The following is a 19146-nucleotide window of genomic DNA, read 5'->3' on the forward strand; positions in this document are numbered from 1 at the left end:
GTTTTTTGTAACCGCCCAGAGCCGTAGGGAAGGGGCGGTATAAAAATCTAAATAGAGATAGATAGATAGATAGATAGATAGATAGATAGATAGATAGATAGATAGATAGATAGATAGATAGATATGAAATGAAATGAAATGAAATGAAATGAAATGAAATGAAATGAAATGAAATGAAATGACATGAAAGAGGGAGAAATCTGGCATAGAGCAAATACGTAGTCAATTTTAACTGATAAATTTTTAGATTTTTTATGTATTTGTATTTCAGGTGTTATTTTACAAAACTGTTGTAAGCCCGAGACCTTTTCTTAAGAGGGTGGCCTAAAATCTGAATAAATAAACATACATTTATTTGTACAGTTTTAATATTCTGATTTTAGAATATTTAGAATAGAATATTTAGAATATTTAGAGCTAGTTTGGTGTAGTGGTTAGGAGAGCTGACTTCTAATCTGGCGAGCCGGGTTCGATTCTGCGCTCCCCCACATGCATCCAGCTGGGTGACCTTGGGCTCGCCATGGCACTGATAAAATTGTTCTGACCGAGCAGTGATATCAGGGCTCTCTCAGCCTCACCTACCCCACAGGGTGTCTGTTGTGGGGAGAGGAATGTGAAGGCGACTGTAAGCCACTTTGAGCCTCCTTCGGGTAGGGAAAAGCAGCATATAAGAACCAACTCTTCTTCCTCTTCTTCTACAATTGCTAGATGTTGGACATGGCCTGGGTGCAGAGAGGGGCATTTAATCAACCAAACTAATGAATAAATATGGTATACAGCAAGGCAGCTGCCATGAGCTCTCCAACAGAGCTGGAATCGGGGGTGGGGGTGGGGGAGAGAGGAAAAATAGGAGGGGGGGTACACCCATGCTCAAAGCCAGAAGGAGGTTGTGGTTGAGGAGAGGAGCTTGGCCTTTCTGCGATTCCTGTTCACTCTGCGTCCTGAATAAACAAGCGGTAGATAAGAGCACTCCGACTGTATTGTCCGTTATGAATTTAGATCAAGGTGGTCAGCCGTGCTAGACTGTCTGCAAGAGAAAGAGCCAGATTCCAGTAGCATCTGAAAGACTAACAACATTTGTGGCAGGGGGTGAGCTTCCGTGAGCCACTGCACGCTTCTTTAAATCTGAAGAAGGACACCTGGGCATTTCTGTGACTGGGAGAACATGGGAAAGGTGCAAGTATTGGGCTTGAGTATCGGGCTCATTTGATTAACCAGCAACTTCCTGAGTGTCTCATAATAATTTTTTTTTACTATGTAAGTTTGAGGATGCAAAGGAAAGGGGGAGTGGTCAAAACAATACTTTGGGATGTGAAAAAAGAATGTCAAAATATGGACTTATCTAAGTAGAATTCTAGAAATGTCATGGACTTTATTTTCTCATTCATTCAAGAACATCTGCATGACAATTATCCTCAAAGATGGAAACATTCTGTCCTGGTGCTGAGAAGAGAACAAGGTCAGTGCCAGGTAAGCCTCCAGGGAAACTTTTCTATTTTTATTCATCGTCAAAGTTTATAAAGTTGCAGTATTGTTTGGTACAACAATCCATCCGTACTACTCGTCTCTTGGTCTGTACGTTAACACATCGATCTGTACAGCCCCGGTGCACCCAATGGATCCTATTATCTGAAAAAAGAGAGCAAAAAAGTTTAAAATAAAGTTGCTTTTAATCATATTGATAAGCTTGTTCTTCTACAGTTCTCATTCAAGGAGCACGAGAAAGACATTTGTCTGTCCCTCATTGGCTTTTGATCCTGTGGATGGGATGTCTGATGGTCAACCTGTCTCTTTCTGTTCCCAGCCAGCAAATTTTATTGCTTTAAGCAGATTTCCAGGTTGCAATTTCCCTTTGTCTTGCCGCTCCCCAAGCTCTTTCATGGCTCTATGTTGTCTTCAAGGAGTGCCACTTTGAAGACCTCTAAAAATGGTGGTGGTGGTTTTCACCGGTTCATATGAAGTACTGGGAAGATTCCTTGCAATTGTGCTCATACTGACTACGGTGCTGCAGGGAATCTCTTACTGCAGGGAATCTGAGCTGTCCTGCCTTTAAGCTTGATTTCAGATTTCTGTACTTGCCATATGCACCATTCTTTTTCTGCAGCTACATTAAAAAACACACACCGTTTTTCTTAATTGGGGTGGGAATGTCATTTGTGATGTGCAGTGGTGTTGTCCATGTGCGGTGGTGTTGTTAAATAAGGTTTGTTTAAATGACATAACTGTAGCTGCACAGTAGCTTCAGGTAAATGTCTTCCATTTAAAACCTTCTGGTTCAGTTCCCCATATGAAATGAGTGTCCAACACTCTAGCCACTAGCCTGCACTGGATCTCAAGATTTAGTCAGGAGAGTCCTTCTTGATGTGTAGTTGTCAGTGGCAGAAGGACCTTGGCACTAAAAGCCTGAGAAAATCTACCTGTATGAGCTAGTTTCCATTCAACAGATAGGCATGGCATATCAACCTTCTTGGCTCTCTGTGAGAGATAGTTTTCCCCTGGACTCACCTCGAAAAACCTGACGTTTAAAGCAGTATCTCCACTTTCCTGCTGTACAAGTCGATTCTTTTCCCTTACACAGGTTATTTTGGTCAACATTTCGGCAGTACAAGCATTTGCGAGCTTGAGCTGAATAAGAGTAACAGATGCATTAAGCAAAGGCTGGGGAAGGCTCACAAAAGCCAAAAGTGAGTACGCATCATCGAAAAGCTAACAAAAAGGGAAGAAAAGGCAAGGGATCCCTCAATAATGGGAAGGAAGGATGCTTTTCTGTGGACTCCTCATGCTTCAGAAGCATTCTGATGGTTAGGATGCAAATTTTATTTATGTGTTAATAGAGCCTCTTGTGGCGCAGAGTGGTAAGGCAGCGATATGCTGTCTGAAGCTGTCTGCCCATGAGGCTGGGAGTTCAATCCCAGCAGCCGGCTCAAGGTTGACTCAGCCTTCCATCCTTCCGAGGTCAGTAAAATGAGTACCCAGCTTGCTGGGGGGTAAACGGTAATGACTGGGGAAGGCACTGGCAAACCACCCCGTATTGAGTCTGCCATGAAAACGCTAGAGGGCGTCACCCCAAAGGTCAGACATGACTCGGTGCTTGCACAGGGGATACCTTTGCCTTTACCTTTATATTGGATTGGTGTGGGCAAACTGTGGCCCTCCAGTTGTCCATGGACTACAATTCCCATGAGCCCCTGGCAGGGGAATTGTAGTCCATGGACATCTGGAGGGCCACAGTTTGCCCACCCCTTGTATAGCCCAGTCTTCTCAGATCTCGGAAGCAAAGCAAAACCCATACTTGGAAAGGAGATCTCCCAGGAAGACTATGCAGAGGAAAGCCCTGGCCAACAACCCCGGCTTTTCTCTTGCCTAACCCTTGTTGAGACTTGATGCTACTTCACTTTACGCACATATTCATTCCAAAACAACTGTGCCCCAATGATCCCCTGAAGTCTCAATTGTGCCTAGCAAAGGGGAATTAAATACCTTCATTAAATAAATCCAAACCAAAAGGATTTCAATTATACCACTTAAAAATACACTAAAATTCAAAGACATATAAAAAGCTGTCCTTTAGGAATGAATGACCACCGTCTGTTTTGTCTCCTGGTCTCTTTTTAGTTGACCTACCATAGTGAGGCAACGCTTACCAAACTACACCTTCCCCAGTGATATTTCTACTTCTGAGAGCATTTCTCCCTTCTGCCAGTCTTTGCAGGGTCTATGCGTTGTCGAAGGCGTTTAAAGCTGGAATAAGCCAGCTTTTGCAGTTTTCTTGGGTTGTGGGGCCATGTTCTGGTAGTTTTTGCCTCTTATGTTGCACCTGCATCTGTGGCTGGCATCTTCAGAGGTCTGCCATAGCAAGATGTGTATCTCTTTGAGGCATGGAGTTGGATGTCCTTATGATATTATTCATCTCTCAGGTGGAGATGCATTAGACTCACACAGTTCAAAGGAAAGGGTTCCTAACGCTCCTCCCTTTCACTTTACTGGGCTAAAGTTCTTTTGCTCTGCTAGCAGCCTTGTATATGTCCCCATCTATACTCTTCTGCCTAGAAGTCCACTAGGCTTCTGACTCAACACAAAAAGCCTCAGAGCAAAGTCAATGAGGCCGGGAGGATTCGAGCATTCTTCCCCATGTCCTGCATGCTGTATTTCTGTTTAGAACTTGGCTCATCTGCCATGTAAATCTACGAGGAAAGAAGGAAGAATGAACTCACAATATGTCAATTTGCGCTCCTCTGCTCCTATTCTGTGAGATTTTTTGTCATCTCCAAATTAAGAGCTTTTGCCTATCTTGTCTGCAGTTTTGGGGAGAGGCATGGGCATAGTGAACAACCCCTGATTCTTTCTTCCCAATCAAATGGTGGACAGCCGTTCCCACTGAAACTGGATGGAAACAAGTATCAGGTTGATATAATGATATTTTCAGTGCTAATTCTAGATGGAGGAACCCACACTAACTTATTAAGATAACAAAATAGCCATATATGAACCTTTCTGACTTTTTTTTCCCCATGATTCCTTAATATATTATCTCTAAAGATTTTGTTTCCCTTGCTCTAGGGACTTACCTGCATCAAAGAAAAGCAGGACTAAGAATCCTATTGCCAAACCTTGACACCTCTCAAGTTTCATTCTTCTAAGGATAAAGGAAATGCAGAGTCGAATAGTAATAGCTGGGGAGAAATCAAATTCCAACCTTCCTACTCTCAGCAGTGAGCCAAACTGACTGGGCTGGTTAAAGTATGTATCCTGGACCCAGTGGGTGTAAATAATAGAACCTTGGAAATGAACATGTAAAGTAGCTGGCAATGGAAATGCACTCAGTAGGTCTCTTGCATTCCCTAAGAAGAAGGGTGTGGGTGAATTATGTGAGTGGGAGAGCTCCAAGAACCTTGTCCTTTTCCTGTCCTCCCGTAACGTTTGTATCTTGGATAGGCGGTCCCTTAGGACAGGAGTAGTCAACCTGTGGTCCTCCAGATGTTCATGGACTACAATTCCCAAGAATTCATGGGAATTGTAGTCCATGAAGATCTGGAGGACCACAGGTTGACTACCCCTGCCTTAGGATTTCCTTGACATCCACAATGCTATCTAAAATAGCCGTCAGACCACCAAGAAAGCAAATCTGAACTTACCAGGTAACATTTCATATGGATCAATAATAAGCATACATCTCAAAACCCTCTGGCCGGGCCAGTGATTGTATGGCAGCAGGACTAATCCTGGCTTCCACATGATGTCGGTGCCGGCCCGGCCCCTTCCTGGCCCTGCATTTTTAAAATCCGCACAAAGGTTTATTACATCATTACATAATCCTGTGTGCAAATACCCCCCCCCCCTGCGGCACCCCCACACGACAGAACCTTTTTGCCCCAGATGCACCATTGGGATGCAGAAATCCAGGGTGGAAAAGGACACAGGAAGTGGTGGGGCATGCTGCTCTGTTGCAACCAGCTGGAGCGGCGTTGCTCTTGCGGAATTTGCAATATTCGGCACGCTTGATGGTGATGGTGACGCCAAAGTTTGGTGTGGAAATCAATACACTTCGCTCTAGTGCTTCAGCTGTACAGAGAGTTTATTTTTTAAAGGATTGTGAAGATACATCAAGCCTACCCAGAGGGAAGATCCCTTTGACATTAGAGTCATCAGTCGCAGCGCAGAGGGGACCATCCCACCCAATTTCAGTCATCACTGTGAGCCACCTGGTTTGAACAGAACCGGTAGACGGTCAGGTATGTCTTGAGAGGGGTTATTCAGACATCCGGTCAAAGGCCAGGCTTGGGGGAAGTCCAGGAGACGATGCAAGACTTTTAACATCTGCGGTGCATTTTCATGTTGTGGGTGTTACATAGTTTTTCGTCACAGCAGCTCATTTGTATCTCTCTGTATGTGGACCAAATATTACGACATCTTGAAGTGCAGCCCCGGGAAACCTTTGTGTAACCAGGACCTAGACAGATTCAAAGAGAACAGAATACACCCCAGGGACTGAGAAATGTACAATGCAATCCTAAGAACACTTTCCTGGAAATACCACCCCTAAATAGTAATCTCTATGATTCTGAGTAGACCTGTTCTCTTAGCCAGTTTGTTTGTTTGTTTGTTTGTTTGTTTGTTTGTTTGTTTGTTTGTTTTTATTTATTTATTTATTTATTTATTTATTTATTTATTTATTTATTTATTTATTTATTTATTTATTTGTATACCGCCCTCCCCAGGGGCTCAAAAAAGTTTGGTATAGTGGTTAGGAGTGCGGACTTCTAATCTGGCTTGCCAGGTTCAATTCTGCCCTCCCCCACATGCAGCCAGCTGGGTGACCTTGGGCTGGCCACGGCACTGATAAAACTGTTCTGATGGAGCAGTGATATCAGGGCTCTCTCAGCCTCACCCACCTCACAGGTGTCTGTTGTGGGGAGAGGAAAGGGAAGGGGAATGTAAGCTGCTTTGAGCCTCCTTCAGGTAGAGAAAAGCGGCATATAAGAACCAACTCTTCTTCTTCTTCTAGCCTCTACCTACAACTTTTCCTCTAAATTTCAGAAAGCTAGAATTACACTGGAGTTGGCTTGCACACATTTCCTTCTCAGTCTTCCATCAAGCCCTACAGTTTAGGATTGGTATTCCCAACTAGGATACTGGGGAACGCTGGGGTTCCATGAGAGTTTCCCAGAGATTACGTGGCCTCTGCATGTGCTTATGGGGCCCTGGAAGCACTGCAGTAATAGTAGAAGAAAAAGAATTGGATTTTATATGGCACTTGCCTCTACCAGGAGTCTCAAAGCATCGTACAATCATCTTCCCTTTCTTCTCCCCACAACAGACACCCTGTGAGGTAAGTAAGGCTGAGAGAGCCCCAATATTACTACTTGGTTGGAACAGTTCTATTAGGGTTGTGACAAGCCCAAGGTCACCCAGCTGGCTGCTTGTGGAGGAGTGGGGAATCAAACCCAGCTCGCCAGATTAGAAGTCAGCACTTCTAACTTCTACACCCAGCTGGCTCTGCATCATCTTGCTTCCTGCAGAGTTCCCATGGCTGATTTTACTGCTGCAAGCAACATTAAGACGCATAGAGATATGCTGCCACGTTGCAACCAACTTATAGCAACCCCAGGAAGGGTCTTTTAAGGCAGGGGTAGTCAACCTGTGGTCCTCCAGATGTTCATGGACTACAAATCCCAGGAGCCCCTGCCATCAACTGCTGGCAGGGGCTTGTGGGAATTGTAGTCCATGAACATCTGGAGGACCACAGGTTGACTACCCCTGTTTTAAGGCAAGTAAGAAACAGAGGTGGTTTGTCATTGCTGTCTTCTGAAGAGTCTTCCGTGTATTCTCCCATGCAAGAACCCATCTAGGTTCTAAGATCTGATGATCTCTGATCTCTGCCATGCCCCTTTCTCTTACACAGGCAAGCAACCAGCAGATACGATCAATTTCGGCGTGTTGATACAGCGATCACAAAGGTTGACTTGGGAGCCAGCGTGGTGTAGTGGGTAAGAGTGGTGGCCTCTAATCTGGAGAGCCGGGTTTGATTCCCCGCTCCTCCACATGCAGCCAGCTGGGTGACCGTGGGCTTGTTGCAGCCCTGATAATGCTGTTCTGACCAAGCAGTGATATCTGGGTTCTCTCAGCCCCACCTACTGGATACCTGTTGCAGAGAGAGGAAGGGAAGGTGATTGTAAGCTGCCTTGACACTCCTTTGGGTAGAAAAAGGCAGGTTATAAATACCAACTCTTCTTCTGCCCATTGTTGAATTTCTGCTCTTAATAGAGCCCCAGTCTTCAGGCAAACTGGTATGGGCTTGCTGCCTCTGCAGCCTACGGGCTTAGTAGTCCTTATTCAAAGGGAAGGGGGGTGGGGAAGGAATCCGTCTTTCTTCCAGACTCACGTGTAACTTTTTTAGTGTAGCAAAATCTCGTCAATTGTGCTGTGCACGTTTTGGAACGATGAGCACAAGTGTTATCCTCTTTAACCATTCGACAAACATGGCATAAATGAGAGGAAGCTGAGAAAGGAAAGAAAGGAAGCACTTAGAAAAGGACCCCCTAAAGACAGAATGGGTCACAGTTGTTACCGAATTGGAAAAGTCTGGATGAAAGTGAAGGAATATTTTTTTTTAAAAACTGTTGGGATGAAAAGTGTTGGAAATGTGAACTCTTCAACAATCTGTCAACCATGGATTTAAGTTAGGAGAAGATCACTAGATCTATTATTTGTTGGTGGATCAGATTATATTTTTGAGCCAAACAGATGAATAACATGGAGTCCCACCAGTGACATAGGGCTGATCTTGTGGACATTGCAGGGGAAAGGGGAGAAATGGTCACAGGTGCATTAAAAACCCTGATTGCAGTCCTTTCATCATAATGGTGGACTTAATGTCTATATCAGATAGAATTAGTGAGAGGAGAAGCCCTAGATTGTTCCTGTGACCCAACGGGAAGAAACGGCAGTGGGTGAAATATTCTGTTCTGCCTTCTGGTAGCTCTGAAAAATAAAAGGTCAATCTAAGGGAGGTCAGATCAACGCAGCAGGAAAAGTGGGAGAAAGTAATTTCTATATGCCTTGATCCTGGTGGCGATAAAAGGAACAGAAGGTAAAAGGCATTGGAGTTCAGCCAAGGATACCCCTTTGGAAGTCTATAATGTCCTTTTCTAGAACACCATGTCCAAGGACAAGGTGTGTCTTGTTTTTTTAGTTTCAGATGTAGGAGGAGTTCCAGACCACATTTCCTCAGGTCCGTAAAGAAGCCATTCGCTGGCTTGAACTGCATTTCTTTCTTTTGCTGTCTGCTATAAGATTTGCTGTCTCATGCAGCTATCCAATTCCTTATCTGATTTGACAACATTCCCGTGTTCAAATGCTCATCTTTGGTTGCCCTTTTATTGCTCCCTTGGGATTGTTCTAAACAAACCAAGATCTTTCCAGTGGCTACTGCTTTTCCCCTCTGCAATGTTTTTGATTTCCCCTTGAGACTTACCAGAATCCAGGAAGAGCAGGGCTGAGATTGCTAGAGTCAGAATCTTGTGCATCTTTAGTTCTTTGATTCCACTGAGTTAAGACCATCCAAAGTCTTCAGAACTCAGCAAGAGCAGCTGGGGAGAAAAATGTAACAGTCTTGCATTCAGTGATGGGAATCAGAGACTGAGTCAACTTGTGTTCTGGGTCTGGGACATTTATTATTAAGGCTTTTTCAAGCTCCAACTGTCCTCCCAGTGCCATGCGTTGGGGTGTGGAGGGGGATGTTCCACAAGCCTCTGACAAGCAGGACGTTTTTTCCCCCTCCCTGTTCCTTCGCCTCCCACCTGGAGATCATCGACAGGTAGCTTGCAATCTACAGGTTGCTCATCACCCCAGCTTGACATTTGGAGTCCCATTTGGAACTTCTCACCACCCACCTGAAGCAGAGTGAAGACTTTTTATGGTTGAGAAACCCTTGAAACATTCTTCAGGCTTCAAGAAACCCCAGAAGGGGAATAAAATTGTGCAGAAGACCGTTGAGAAGCATAGCTGTTTACATGCCTATATGGAACCCCTCCCCTTCCCACCCCCTCCAGGCTCACCATTGGCCATTTGGGGACGGCAGGTTGACATGCCCATATATGATCATATTACCCAAGAAATGCTTAACGCATTAAAATATATTAAAAATTAGAATCATAGAATCATAGAACCATAGAATCATAGAGTTGGAAGGGGCCATACAGGCCATCTAGTCCAACCCCCTGCTCAACGCAGGATCAGCCCAGAGCATCCTAAAGCATCCAAGAAAAGTGTGTATCCAACCTTTGCTTGAAGACTGCTTGAATTGATCAATTCCCACCCATTCTGGAAACCCTCCCAGGCCCATCAAGAAACCTGGGGGTTTCACAAAACTCTGGTTGAAAAAGCCTGCACTAGAGGCACAGTTTGCAATTGGATTAGTCTTTCCACACTGGATAAGCCAGGTCCAAATGGTATTGCAAAGCTGCAGTATTCAGCCAGGTGTGGACAAAGCCTGTAAATCTGACTTGGAGTTTGCATTTTTATGCCCCCTGTGATAAGTCTTTGGACATTTGTGGAAGTGACCAAGCTGGGTGACCAGGTCATGCCTGACTAACAGATCTGAACACAGTAAGTTAGATTGGAACATGTTCATGGTGAAATTTCCAGCATCCCTGTTTTAACAAACACCCCAATAACGTGTTCTCTTCCCAAGTCTAACTGAGCCGAGAGGCGTTAAAATTTGGTATGGAAATCAATACACTTCGCTTTCGTGGTTGAGTGGTATGGAGTTTATTTTTCAAAGAATTGTGAAGATACATAAAGCCTACCTAGAGGGAAGATCCCTTTAACATTAGACTCATCAGTTGCACTGCAGAGGAAACCATCCATCCAGATTTCGGTAATCGCTATGCCCTTAGCTGGGTTGAACAGAACTGGTAGACTGTCCAGTGTTTCCTGAGAGTGGTTATTCACATAAGGCCAGGTGTGGGATAAGTCCAGGAGACGATGCAAGACTTTTAACCTTTTTACTATTTTTTCCTGTTGTGGTAGTTGCATAGGTTTTCCTCACAGCACTGCATTTGCAGTTCTCTGTATTTGGTCCTAACATTACGACATGTTGAAGTGCAGCCCCGGGATACCAATAGTATCCTGGAACCTGGAAAAAGCAGATTGAAAGAGAACAAAATACCTCTCAGTGTCTCCCGCTCAGTGACTGAGAAGTATACAGGGCGATTCTAAGAATGCTTTCCTGGAGGTATTCTGCATGGAGCCAAATAAAACAGGTTAAAAAACAACCAGTTTAGACCGCTTTATTTTATTACAGTTGTTGTTCTGCATTGAATATAGACTGTTGAAAAACTACGTTGCAATGCTCTCTGCATGAAATAATTCATAGCCCTGCCCCCTGTAGTTTTGCCAACTCCACTTTGTTCTCTAATGCAGTCACTAATCTGCATAACCAAGGAGCTTCCCTGCATGACTAATACAGTGTTTGAGACAGGCAGGAGAGAAATGAATTGGTGAAAAGCATCTTTCAGAAACAATGCTTAAAAGATGCTTAAAGCACCAAAGAGGCAGTTCACCATGCAGAGCAAAATCAGTTTTGCGGAGTAAATTCACTCTTCTGTGCAGAGATCAGAAAAACAACGTATTTAGTGAGTTTTCATCAGCTTAACCATTATGCAGAAGAGGCTCTGGAAATAAGACCCCTAAATAGACTAAGATTCTGAGTAGATCTGTTTAAAAGTGTTGTTTTAGCCTCTCCTTGCAATTTCTCCTCTAAACATCAGAATGCAAGAGTTACACTGGTGTTGTCAGTTCTTGTCAGTCTTCCATCAAGCCCTACAGTTTAGGACAGGTATTCCCAATGAAGGTATTGGGGAACCCTGGGTTTCTCAGGGGTTACACAGTCTTTTCCCAGAAGTTTTTATGGCCATTGACATCACTAGATGTCCCTGAAGCCCACTTCCCCTGATGCTCTATAGGTCTCTTTCTCCTCCATGGAAATGATCAATGATCGATTGATTGACTGGTTCCTGCATCTTACTTCTCCATCCACTTCTGGGGTTCTGAAAATTATTTCAGAGGATCTTCCACAGTCAAAAGGCTGGAAAAGGCTGGGTTAGCGCATCGGATTATAAGAGACCTTTAAATACTAAGACCTTTTACAAAAATCCACTAAAAATAATCCCAAACAAATCTAATCATACTCAAGTCTAATTGACTGGGTTATTTCCAGAAAAGTGCCTTTAAAACCTTAGGTGGTCCTGGATCGGTATACTTGAGGGACTGTCTCTCTGAGTATGTCCATCGAAGACCATTATGCTCTGAAAACTCCAACCTGCTGGTAATACCAGACCCAAAGTAGTCTGATTGGCCACAACCTGAGCCAGAGACTTTTTGGCCCTGGCTCCAGCCTTGTAGAATAAGTGACCAGCCAAGATCCAGGCCCTATCAGAGCTGACAAAGTTCTGATGGGCCTGCAAGACGGCACTCTTCCCCCAGTTCATGGCTGTGGCCAACACAAGCAGAGTATGACACCAGAAAGGCCCCCTTCCTTCTCCACCTCCCTCTCCATCTTGAAATATGAAATCCAGATTTGTTCTGACTGAGTTGTCAGATTCAGGGCTCTCAAATTGGGTATTTTAGCTTAATAATTTTTCAGATTACCGTTGATTGCTTTATATTGATGTTGTATATCAGTTTCATTGATGTTAGCCACTCCAAGCCTTTCCTAGGGAATGGCGGGCAATAAATCTAGTAAATAATAATAGGATTACACTACAGTTTACCAATTTGGGGGGGGGGGGAATGTTCTAGAGCATCGTAAATTTTGCATAGTTTCAGGCCGCTGCATGTGTTTATGTGGCCCGGGAAGCATTGTATGCATCATCATGCTTCCTGCAGTGTCCCCCTGGCTGATTTTATTGGTTCAAGCAACATTAGGACACATAGAGATATGCTGCCAAGTTGCAACCAACTTATGGCAACCCCAGGAAAGGGTCTTTTAAGGCAAGTGAGAAGCAGAGGTGGTTTGTTCTTGCCGTCTTCTGAAGAGTCTTCCTTGGTGTTCTCCCATGCAAGAACCTATCTTGGTTCTGACAAGTCTGGCCTCTGCCATGCCCCTTTCTCTTACACAGGCAAGCAGCCAATCTTGGCGTGTTGATACAGCGATCACAACATGCCACCTTGGTGTAGTAGTTAAAAGTGGCGGCCTCTAATATGGAGAGCTGGGTTTGATTCCCCACTCCTCCAGATGCAGCCAGCTGAATGACCTTGGACTGGTGACTTTTCTCTTAGAGCTGTACTCACAAAGTAGTTCACTCAGAGTTCTCTCAACCCCACCTCGCTTACTATTGTAGGGAGAGGAAGGGAAGGTGACTGTAAGCTGCTCTGAGACTCCTTTGGGGAGTGAAATGCATAAATACCAACTCTTCTTCAGTTTGTTGTTGAATTTCTGCTCCTCATACAACACTGGGTACCAGGCCGGCTGGTTTGGACTTGCTGCCTCTGTAGCTATTATTGCTTGTTCAAAGTGATTATTGCTTGTTCAAAGTGTGTGTGTGTGTGGGGGGGAATCCATCTGTCTTCTAGACTCACGTATAATTCTTTGAGTGAAGCAGAATCTCGACATTCCTGCTGCGCATGTTCTGGGACGATGAGCACAAGTGTTATCTTCACGAACCGACCGGCAAACATGGCATAAATAAGTGGCAGCTGGGAAAGGAAACATAGGAAGCACTTAGAAAAAGGACCACTAAAGACAGAACAGATAATAGTTGCTACCTAATTGTAAAAGTTGAGATGAAAGTGACGGAATCATAAAGCAAAATAAAGACAAAAAGGATGACGCACAGCCTATCTGATTGGCCTTCTGGGGCATCAGTCGCCTGGAAGCGCCAATCAGGTGGGGTGTGCATCATCCCCGATTGCCTCTTCTCTTATCTGCATCCTCTTGGGCATCAGTTCCTCAGAGGACCAATCAGGTAGGGGATGCCCCGCCCTGGCCAGCCTCCATCTCCTCCTTTCACTCACAGGAAAAGCTGGCATAAGTTCGCCGGCCGAATGGGGTGGCTGGGAGGGAGGGAGATCTTGTCCTCCAGGCCAGCCCCAAGGAAGTTGGTGGTGGCCTGCCTGCCAATATCCGGGGGGTAGTGGTGGTGGTGGGAGACCAATGGGAAGTAACCGCAGTGGGTGAAATTGTTTTGTCTGAAAAATAGCTCTGAAAAATAAAAGGTCAGATCAGCCCAGCAGGAAAAGTGGAAGTAGCTCATTTCCATATGCCTAATCTTGGTGGCGACAGACAGAAGAGAAGGTAAAAGGAGAAGGTTCAGCCAAGTGTAGCCATTTGGAAATCTGTAATGTCCTTTGCTAGAACTCCATGTCCAAGGACAAGGTATGTTTTGCTTAGTTTTAGATGTACGAGGAGAAACCCCACCTCCAGGCCATGCTGCCTCAGGTGCTTAAAGAAACCATTAATTGGCTTGGATAGATTTTCCTTCTTTTCTTCTTGGCTCCCTTGCCTTTCTCCCAAGTGAGCTGCAAGCTGCTTATCTTGTTCTCCCCCTCCACAACAACCTCATCCTCACAACAACCATCAGAGGTCAGAGGCCGTGTGACCGGAGCCCGTCCCTTGCTCATCACCTGGTCCCCTGCTTGTGCCTCCCTTACTGTGTGCCCTCCCATGCCCTGCACTGCCCACAGTCCTTTCCCTGATGGGGCTGGGCAGTACATAGCACTGTGACCACGTGTAATGGGGCATTTGCAAGTGACCCAGAAGGAGCTGTTATGGGAGAGTTGACAGGTGAGGGCCTTGCAAGAAGCCCTGAGCCTCAGCAGCTGCTCAACCTGCCTCAGGCCCAGTTCCAAAGTCCCGAAATAGGAAGAAGCCCCTTGGCTTTTGCAACTTTCAAAAGGGGGAATCAGTAGGGTCTATGCATGGAGCTGTGCCTTAACAGCTCTATCAGAATTGCCTATCTTGCAGATTATATGCATTTAACAAAAAGGTATCTGGGAAAGACACAAGTAAATCTGCCTGCTACGTACTTTGAACTAGGAAGTAAGCGCTCACCGGCAACCATTGCATACAGCTGAGTGGTAACAGCCCCATTTCAACAGGAAACATTTGCTATCTAACGCAGCTATCTATTTTGCTTGTTTGATTTGACAACATTCTGGTTTTCACATGCCAACCTCTCCTTGCCCCTTTATTCCTCCCTTGGGATTGGTCTAAATGAACCCACCTCTTTCCAGTGGCGTCTGTTTTTCCTAGGTTCCCTCTGCAAAGTTTTTGATTTCCCCTTGAGACTTACTGGCATCCAGGACGAGCAGAGCTGAGATTGCGAGAGTCAGAATCTTGTGCATCTTTAGTTTCTTGGTTCCAAACCACTGACTTAAGACCATTCAAAGTCTTCAGGCCTCAGTAATAGCAGCTGGGGACAAATTATACCAGTCTTACATCCAGTGAAGGGAAACGGGGACTGAATCAGTTTATGTTCTGCGGCTGGGAAGTGTATTATTAAGGCCTTGTCACGCTCCGACTGTGTTCCAGTGTCACGTTGCCTTCATACGTCGCATTGGGGTGTGGAGGGGGATGTTCCAGAAGCCTCTGGCAAAAGGGTAGGGTATTATTTATTCTGTTCCTTGTCTTCCCAGCGTGAAATCACAGACAGGTAGCTTGCGACGTCCAGGTAGTCGTCCCCCAGCTTGACTTTTGGCAAATATGTTTTTCAGAGAAAGATACTACATATCCTCAAGATTCAGCACAAGCAATTAAAGCAAAATAGATAATGTGAGGAAGGAATACACATGTGATGTGAGGAAAGACAAAGCAAGTCACTATACTCCTTGTGACAATATCTTCTGCATCCCTGCCACTGTAGGCGATAATCTGGTTTGAAGAAGAAGAAGAAGAAGAAGAAGAAGAAGAAGAAGAAGAAGAAGAAGAAGAAGAAGAAGAAGAAGAAGAAGAAGAAGAAGAAGAAGAAGAAGAAGAAAAGTTGGTTCTTATATGCTGTTGTTCTCTCCCCAAAGGAGTCTCAAAGTGGCTTACAGTCACCTTCCCTTTCCTCTCCCCCCAACAGATATCCTGTGAAGTGGGTGAAACTTAGAGAGAGCCCTGATATTACTGAAGAAGAAGAAGAAGAGTTGGTTCTTATAAGCTGCTTTACTCTACCAGGAGGAGTCTCAAGGTGGCTTACATTCGAGTTCCCTTTCCTCTCCCCATAACAGACACCCTGTGAGGGAGGTGAGGCTGAGAGAGCCCTGATATCACTGCTCGGTCAGAACAGCTTCATCAATGCTGCGGTGAGCCCAAGGTCTCCCAGTTGGCTGCATGTGAGGCAACGTGGAATCGAACCCAGTTTACCAGATTAGAAGTCCACGCTCCTAAAGAGTACACCAGATGGCCCTTAACTTGTGAAGTTCTTAATTGTGACTTGTAAGCTGCCTTCAGTCATGTGGAAATGCAAGATATAAATATTTTGACAATAAATAAATAAGTATATAAATTAAGGTTAGAGACTTGAGAGCAGTGGGCGTAGTGATGAATTACTCCAGGAAGTTTCGAGAGTCAAAGAAGAATGCTTTTATGGTTTTTCTTGCTAAGCATGCAGACACACAAAACAAGTTGTGGGAACAATCTTCATAACCCTCAGTGCAATATAAAAAATAACACGTATTTTCCAGCAAAGTAAACCTAACGTTCAGGCATCACTTTGTCTCAGGGGTGGATCAAAGACTCTCCCCAGCAAGGTATCTGGGCTGGACCAAATGTGACAAAGAGCAAGGAGCAAGGAAAGTGGGACGAATCCCATGGTTCTCCCCATCCCCTTGGAAAAACGTATCTGGTCGCTCCCACTGAGTGAAATGGAATTTGGTGCTTTGTAAGTCCAAAACCTCTTAAGAGCCTCTTGTGGCGCAGAGTGGTAAGGCAGCAGAACTGCTGTCAGAAGCTGTCTGCCCATGAGGCTGGGAGTTCAATCCCAGCAGCCGGCTCCAGGTTGACTCAGCCTTCCATCCTTCCGAGGTCGGTAAAATGAGTACCCAGCTTGCTGGGGGGTAAACGGTAATGACTGGGGAAGGCACTGGCAAACCACCCCGTATTGAGTCTGCCATGAAAACGCTGGAGGGCGTTACCCCAAGGGTCAGACATGAGCTGGTGCTTGCACAGGGGATACCTTTACCTTTACCTTTAAGTCCAAAACAAGACAGACATGTTCCAACAGAAGACATTTGGACAGATTGATAACAATACCCAAAACAAAATGATTGTCCAACATTTTAAAAAAACCAAACCCACAAAGAGGACAAAATGCATCATAAATTTTGCTTTGTGGTTTGGTTTATGTCTATCCCTAACCCTGATCCAGGCTCTACAAGTTTGCCCAGGGCAGCTACTGTCAGCTCTTCGGGACCATTTCTGGAAAAGTGAATGGTTTAGGGAGAAAGTCTGAATCCATCTGACCTGAGTCCCAATCTGTCTCTGGAACTCATGTGCTTGAGGTTTAGAAAGACCACTAGGGAGCACCATCAGGGTTGCGTTTCTCCAGGGCTGGCAGGAGACCTCCTGGACCTGCTGTTTTCCAGGCATCAGAGATCAGTCCCCCTGGAGAGAACGGAAGATAGATTCTATGACATTGTATGCTGCTGAAGTTTCTCCTCTCTCCAAACCCCACCCTCCTTGGACTCCACCCTGCAAAACCTCTAGGTCTTCCCCAAACCTTTTCTGATTGAACCCATAGCAATCAAAGAAAAATCGTGATGGTGACTTCAAAGGCATTAAAGTTTGGTGTGGAAATCAAAACACTTCACTTTAGTGCTTCAGCTGTATAGAGAGTTTATTTTTAAAAGAATTGAGAAGATACATAAAGCCGACCCAGAGGGAACATTAGAGTCATCAGTCGCATTGCAAGGGGAACCATCCATCCAAATTTTGGTAATTACTGTGATGCAGCTAGTTTTAACAGAACTGGTAGAGGTGGTTTTTTGAGAGGGGTTATTCAGTTATGGCCAGGTGTGGGAGAAGTCCAGGAGACGATGCAAGACTTTTAACCTTTTTAGTGTTTTTTTTCCAATCATGGTTCGTTGCACATGTTTTTCTTACAGCACGACATATATATTTCTTTGAATTTGGACTTGAAATTAAGACATTTTGAAATGCAGCCCCGGGACACCCAACTGGACCTAGGACCTAGAAAAGGCAGATGGGAAAGAGAACAAAATACATCTCAAGGACTGAGAAGTATTCAGGGCTCTCCTAAGAACACTTTCCTGGAAATAAGACCCTTAAACAGTCATCTCAAAGTTTCTGAACTCTTTAGTACTTTTTTTTCAGCCTCTACCTGCAACTTGTCCTCTAACTTCAGAAGGCAAGAATTGTGCTGCAGTTGAATGGCACACCTTTCCCTGTCAGTCTTCCATCAAGCCCTACAGTGAAGGGCCGGTATCCCCAACAAGGGGAATTGGGAACCCAGGTCTTTTTCTCTTCTAATCTGGAGAGCTGGGTTTGATTCCCCACTCCTCCACAGGCAGCCAGCCGAGTGGCCTCGTCACAGTCCTGTTAGAGTTGCTCTCACAGAACAGTTCTATCAGAGTCCTCTCAGCCCCACCTACCCCACAGGGTGTCTGTTGTGGGGAGAGGAAAGGAAGGCAATTGCAAGCTGCTTTGAGACTCCTTCGGGTAGTGAAATGCACAGTATAAATAACTTCTTCTGCTTGCCGTTGCTTTGCAGAGGGACATTTCCCAAAGTCAAGAAGGACACAAGCAAACACATTCTTTTGACGTAAACTTGGCCAGAGCTTTATTTTATATCCAGAGCGTGGTGCAGCATGGGGAACGGATCCTGCTCTCTTGCGGTCAACTGATCCCAAGGCAGCTCATTCCAACTGCAGGCTGCTGCCCTGGATCCCTGATCCCCAATAGCCCAGATCCTTGGGCCCCCATAGCCTGCTGAGCCCATGGGAGGCAGGAGGGATCGGAAACTGTGGGGGCGTTCTCCTGCCACCCGGAAATATGTGACAGCCGGCCCATCCCCCCCTTCCTCCATGATTCACCCGGCTCCACATCCTCACGGCCTCTTATGGAGGCCTCCTCAAATGGGGAGGTCAGCATGCAGGCTTGGCCTCCCTTGTAAACGGAACTGCCCCCAAGCTACAAAACCACAAGCTGTGACAATAAAGGAGCCAAACAGATTAGCTTATACAGCCCTATATGTGTCTCAAACTGTAATGGGGGAGAGGATCCGGTGGGAGCCTCGATGGCGCAGGAGAGAAAGGAGGCTGTACTCCACATTCAGGATGCCTTTAAAGGCGCTCCAGCTTTCCTTCCTTGCCACCTCTCCTGGGCATGCCCACATGTTCCTGCTGCCCCAGGGGATACTGGGAATCGAAGTCCCCATCCTCCACTCCTGACCTGCTCCATCCGGGTGTGGAGTCCCCATGGCACCAAAGGCAACCTGGCTGAGTCCTGCTCACTCCTTGTTGAATTTCTGTGCCTCATAGAGCCCTGGTCACCCAGCAAGCTGCTTTGGGTTTGCTGCCTCTGCAGCGAGTGAACTTGATCCGAGAGAGGGGGAAGTTCTTTTCTTTTTTTTTTAAGACTCACGTGTCACTTTTTTCGTGTAGCAAAATCTCGACACTCCTGCATTGCATTTTCTTCCTCGACGA

At 45.4% G+C, this 19146-nt stretch overlaps 1 protein-coding gene and 1 long non-coding RNA gene across 2 annotated transcripts; both read right to left on the reverse strand.

Moving 5' to 3' along the window:
- Positions 1-5413: 5413 nt before the first annotated feature.
- Positions 5414-9200, reverse strand: LOC143821815 (uncharacterized). The gene is made up of 3 exons (XR_013225918.1): positions 8975-9200; positions 7883-7999; positions 5414-5950 (listed from the first exon to the last, which is right to left on the reverse strand). It is a non-coding gene; the product is annotated as an uncharacterized LOC143821815 (long non-coding RNA).
- Positions 9201-10500: 1300 nt separating this feature from the next.
- On the reverse strand, positions 10501-14883 carry LOC143822196 (uncharacterized). The gene is made up of 3 exons (XM_077307077.1): positions 14793-14883; positions 13081-13197; positions 10501-10636 (listed from the first exon to the last, which is right to left on the reverse strand). The coding sequence occupies exons 1-3, from the start codon at positions 14881-14883 to the stop codon at positions 10509-10511; spliced, it is 336 nt and encodes a 111-aa protein (XP_077163192.1). The 3' UTR covers positions 10501-10508.
- Between the last annotated feature and the right edge of the window lie 4263 nt (positions 14884-19146).

Source organism: Paroedura picta, chromosome 12 (genome assembly GCF_049243985.1).
Source record: "Paroedura picta isolate Pp20150507F chromosome 12, Ppicta_v3.0, whole genome shotgun sequence".
Lineage (NCBI taxonomy): Eukaryota > Metazoa > Chordata > Lepidosauria > Squamata > Gekkonidae > Paroedura > Paroedura picta.

Coding starts and splice junctions, on each gene's coding strand:
- LOC143822196 (XM_077307077.1), bottom strand. CDS start 14,883: ATGGTCTTAAGTCAGTGGTTTGGAACCAAGAAACTAAAGATGCACAAG. Junction 13,198..14,792: donor TCTGCTCGTCCTGGATGCCA/GTAAGTCTCAAG, acceptor TTCCTTTCCCAG/CTGCCACTTATTTATGCCAT. Junction 10,637..13,080: donor CTTCACTCAAAGAATTATAC/GTGAGTCTAGAA, acceptor TGCTTTTTCCAG/GTTCCAGGATACTATTGGTA.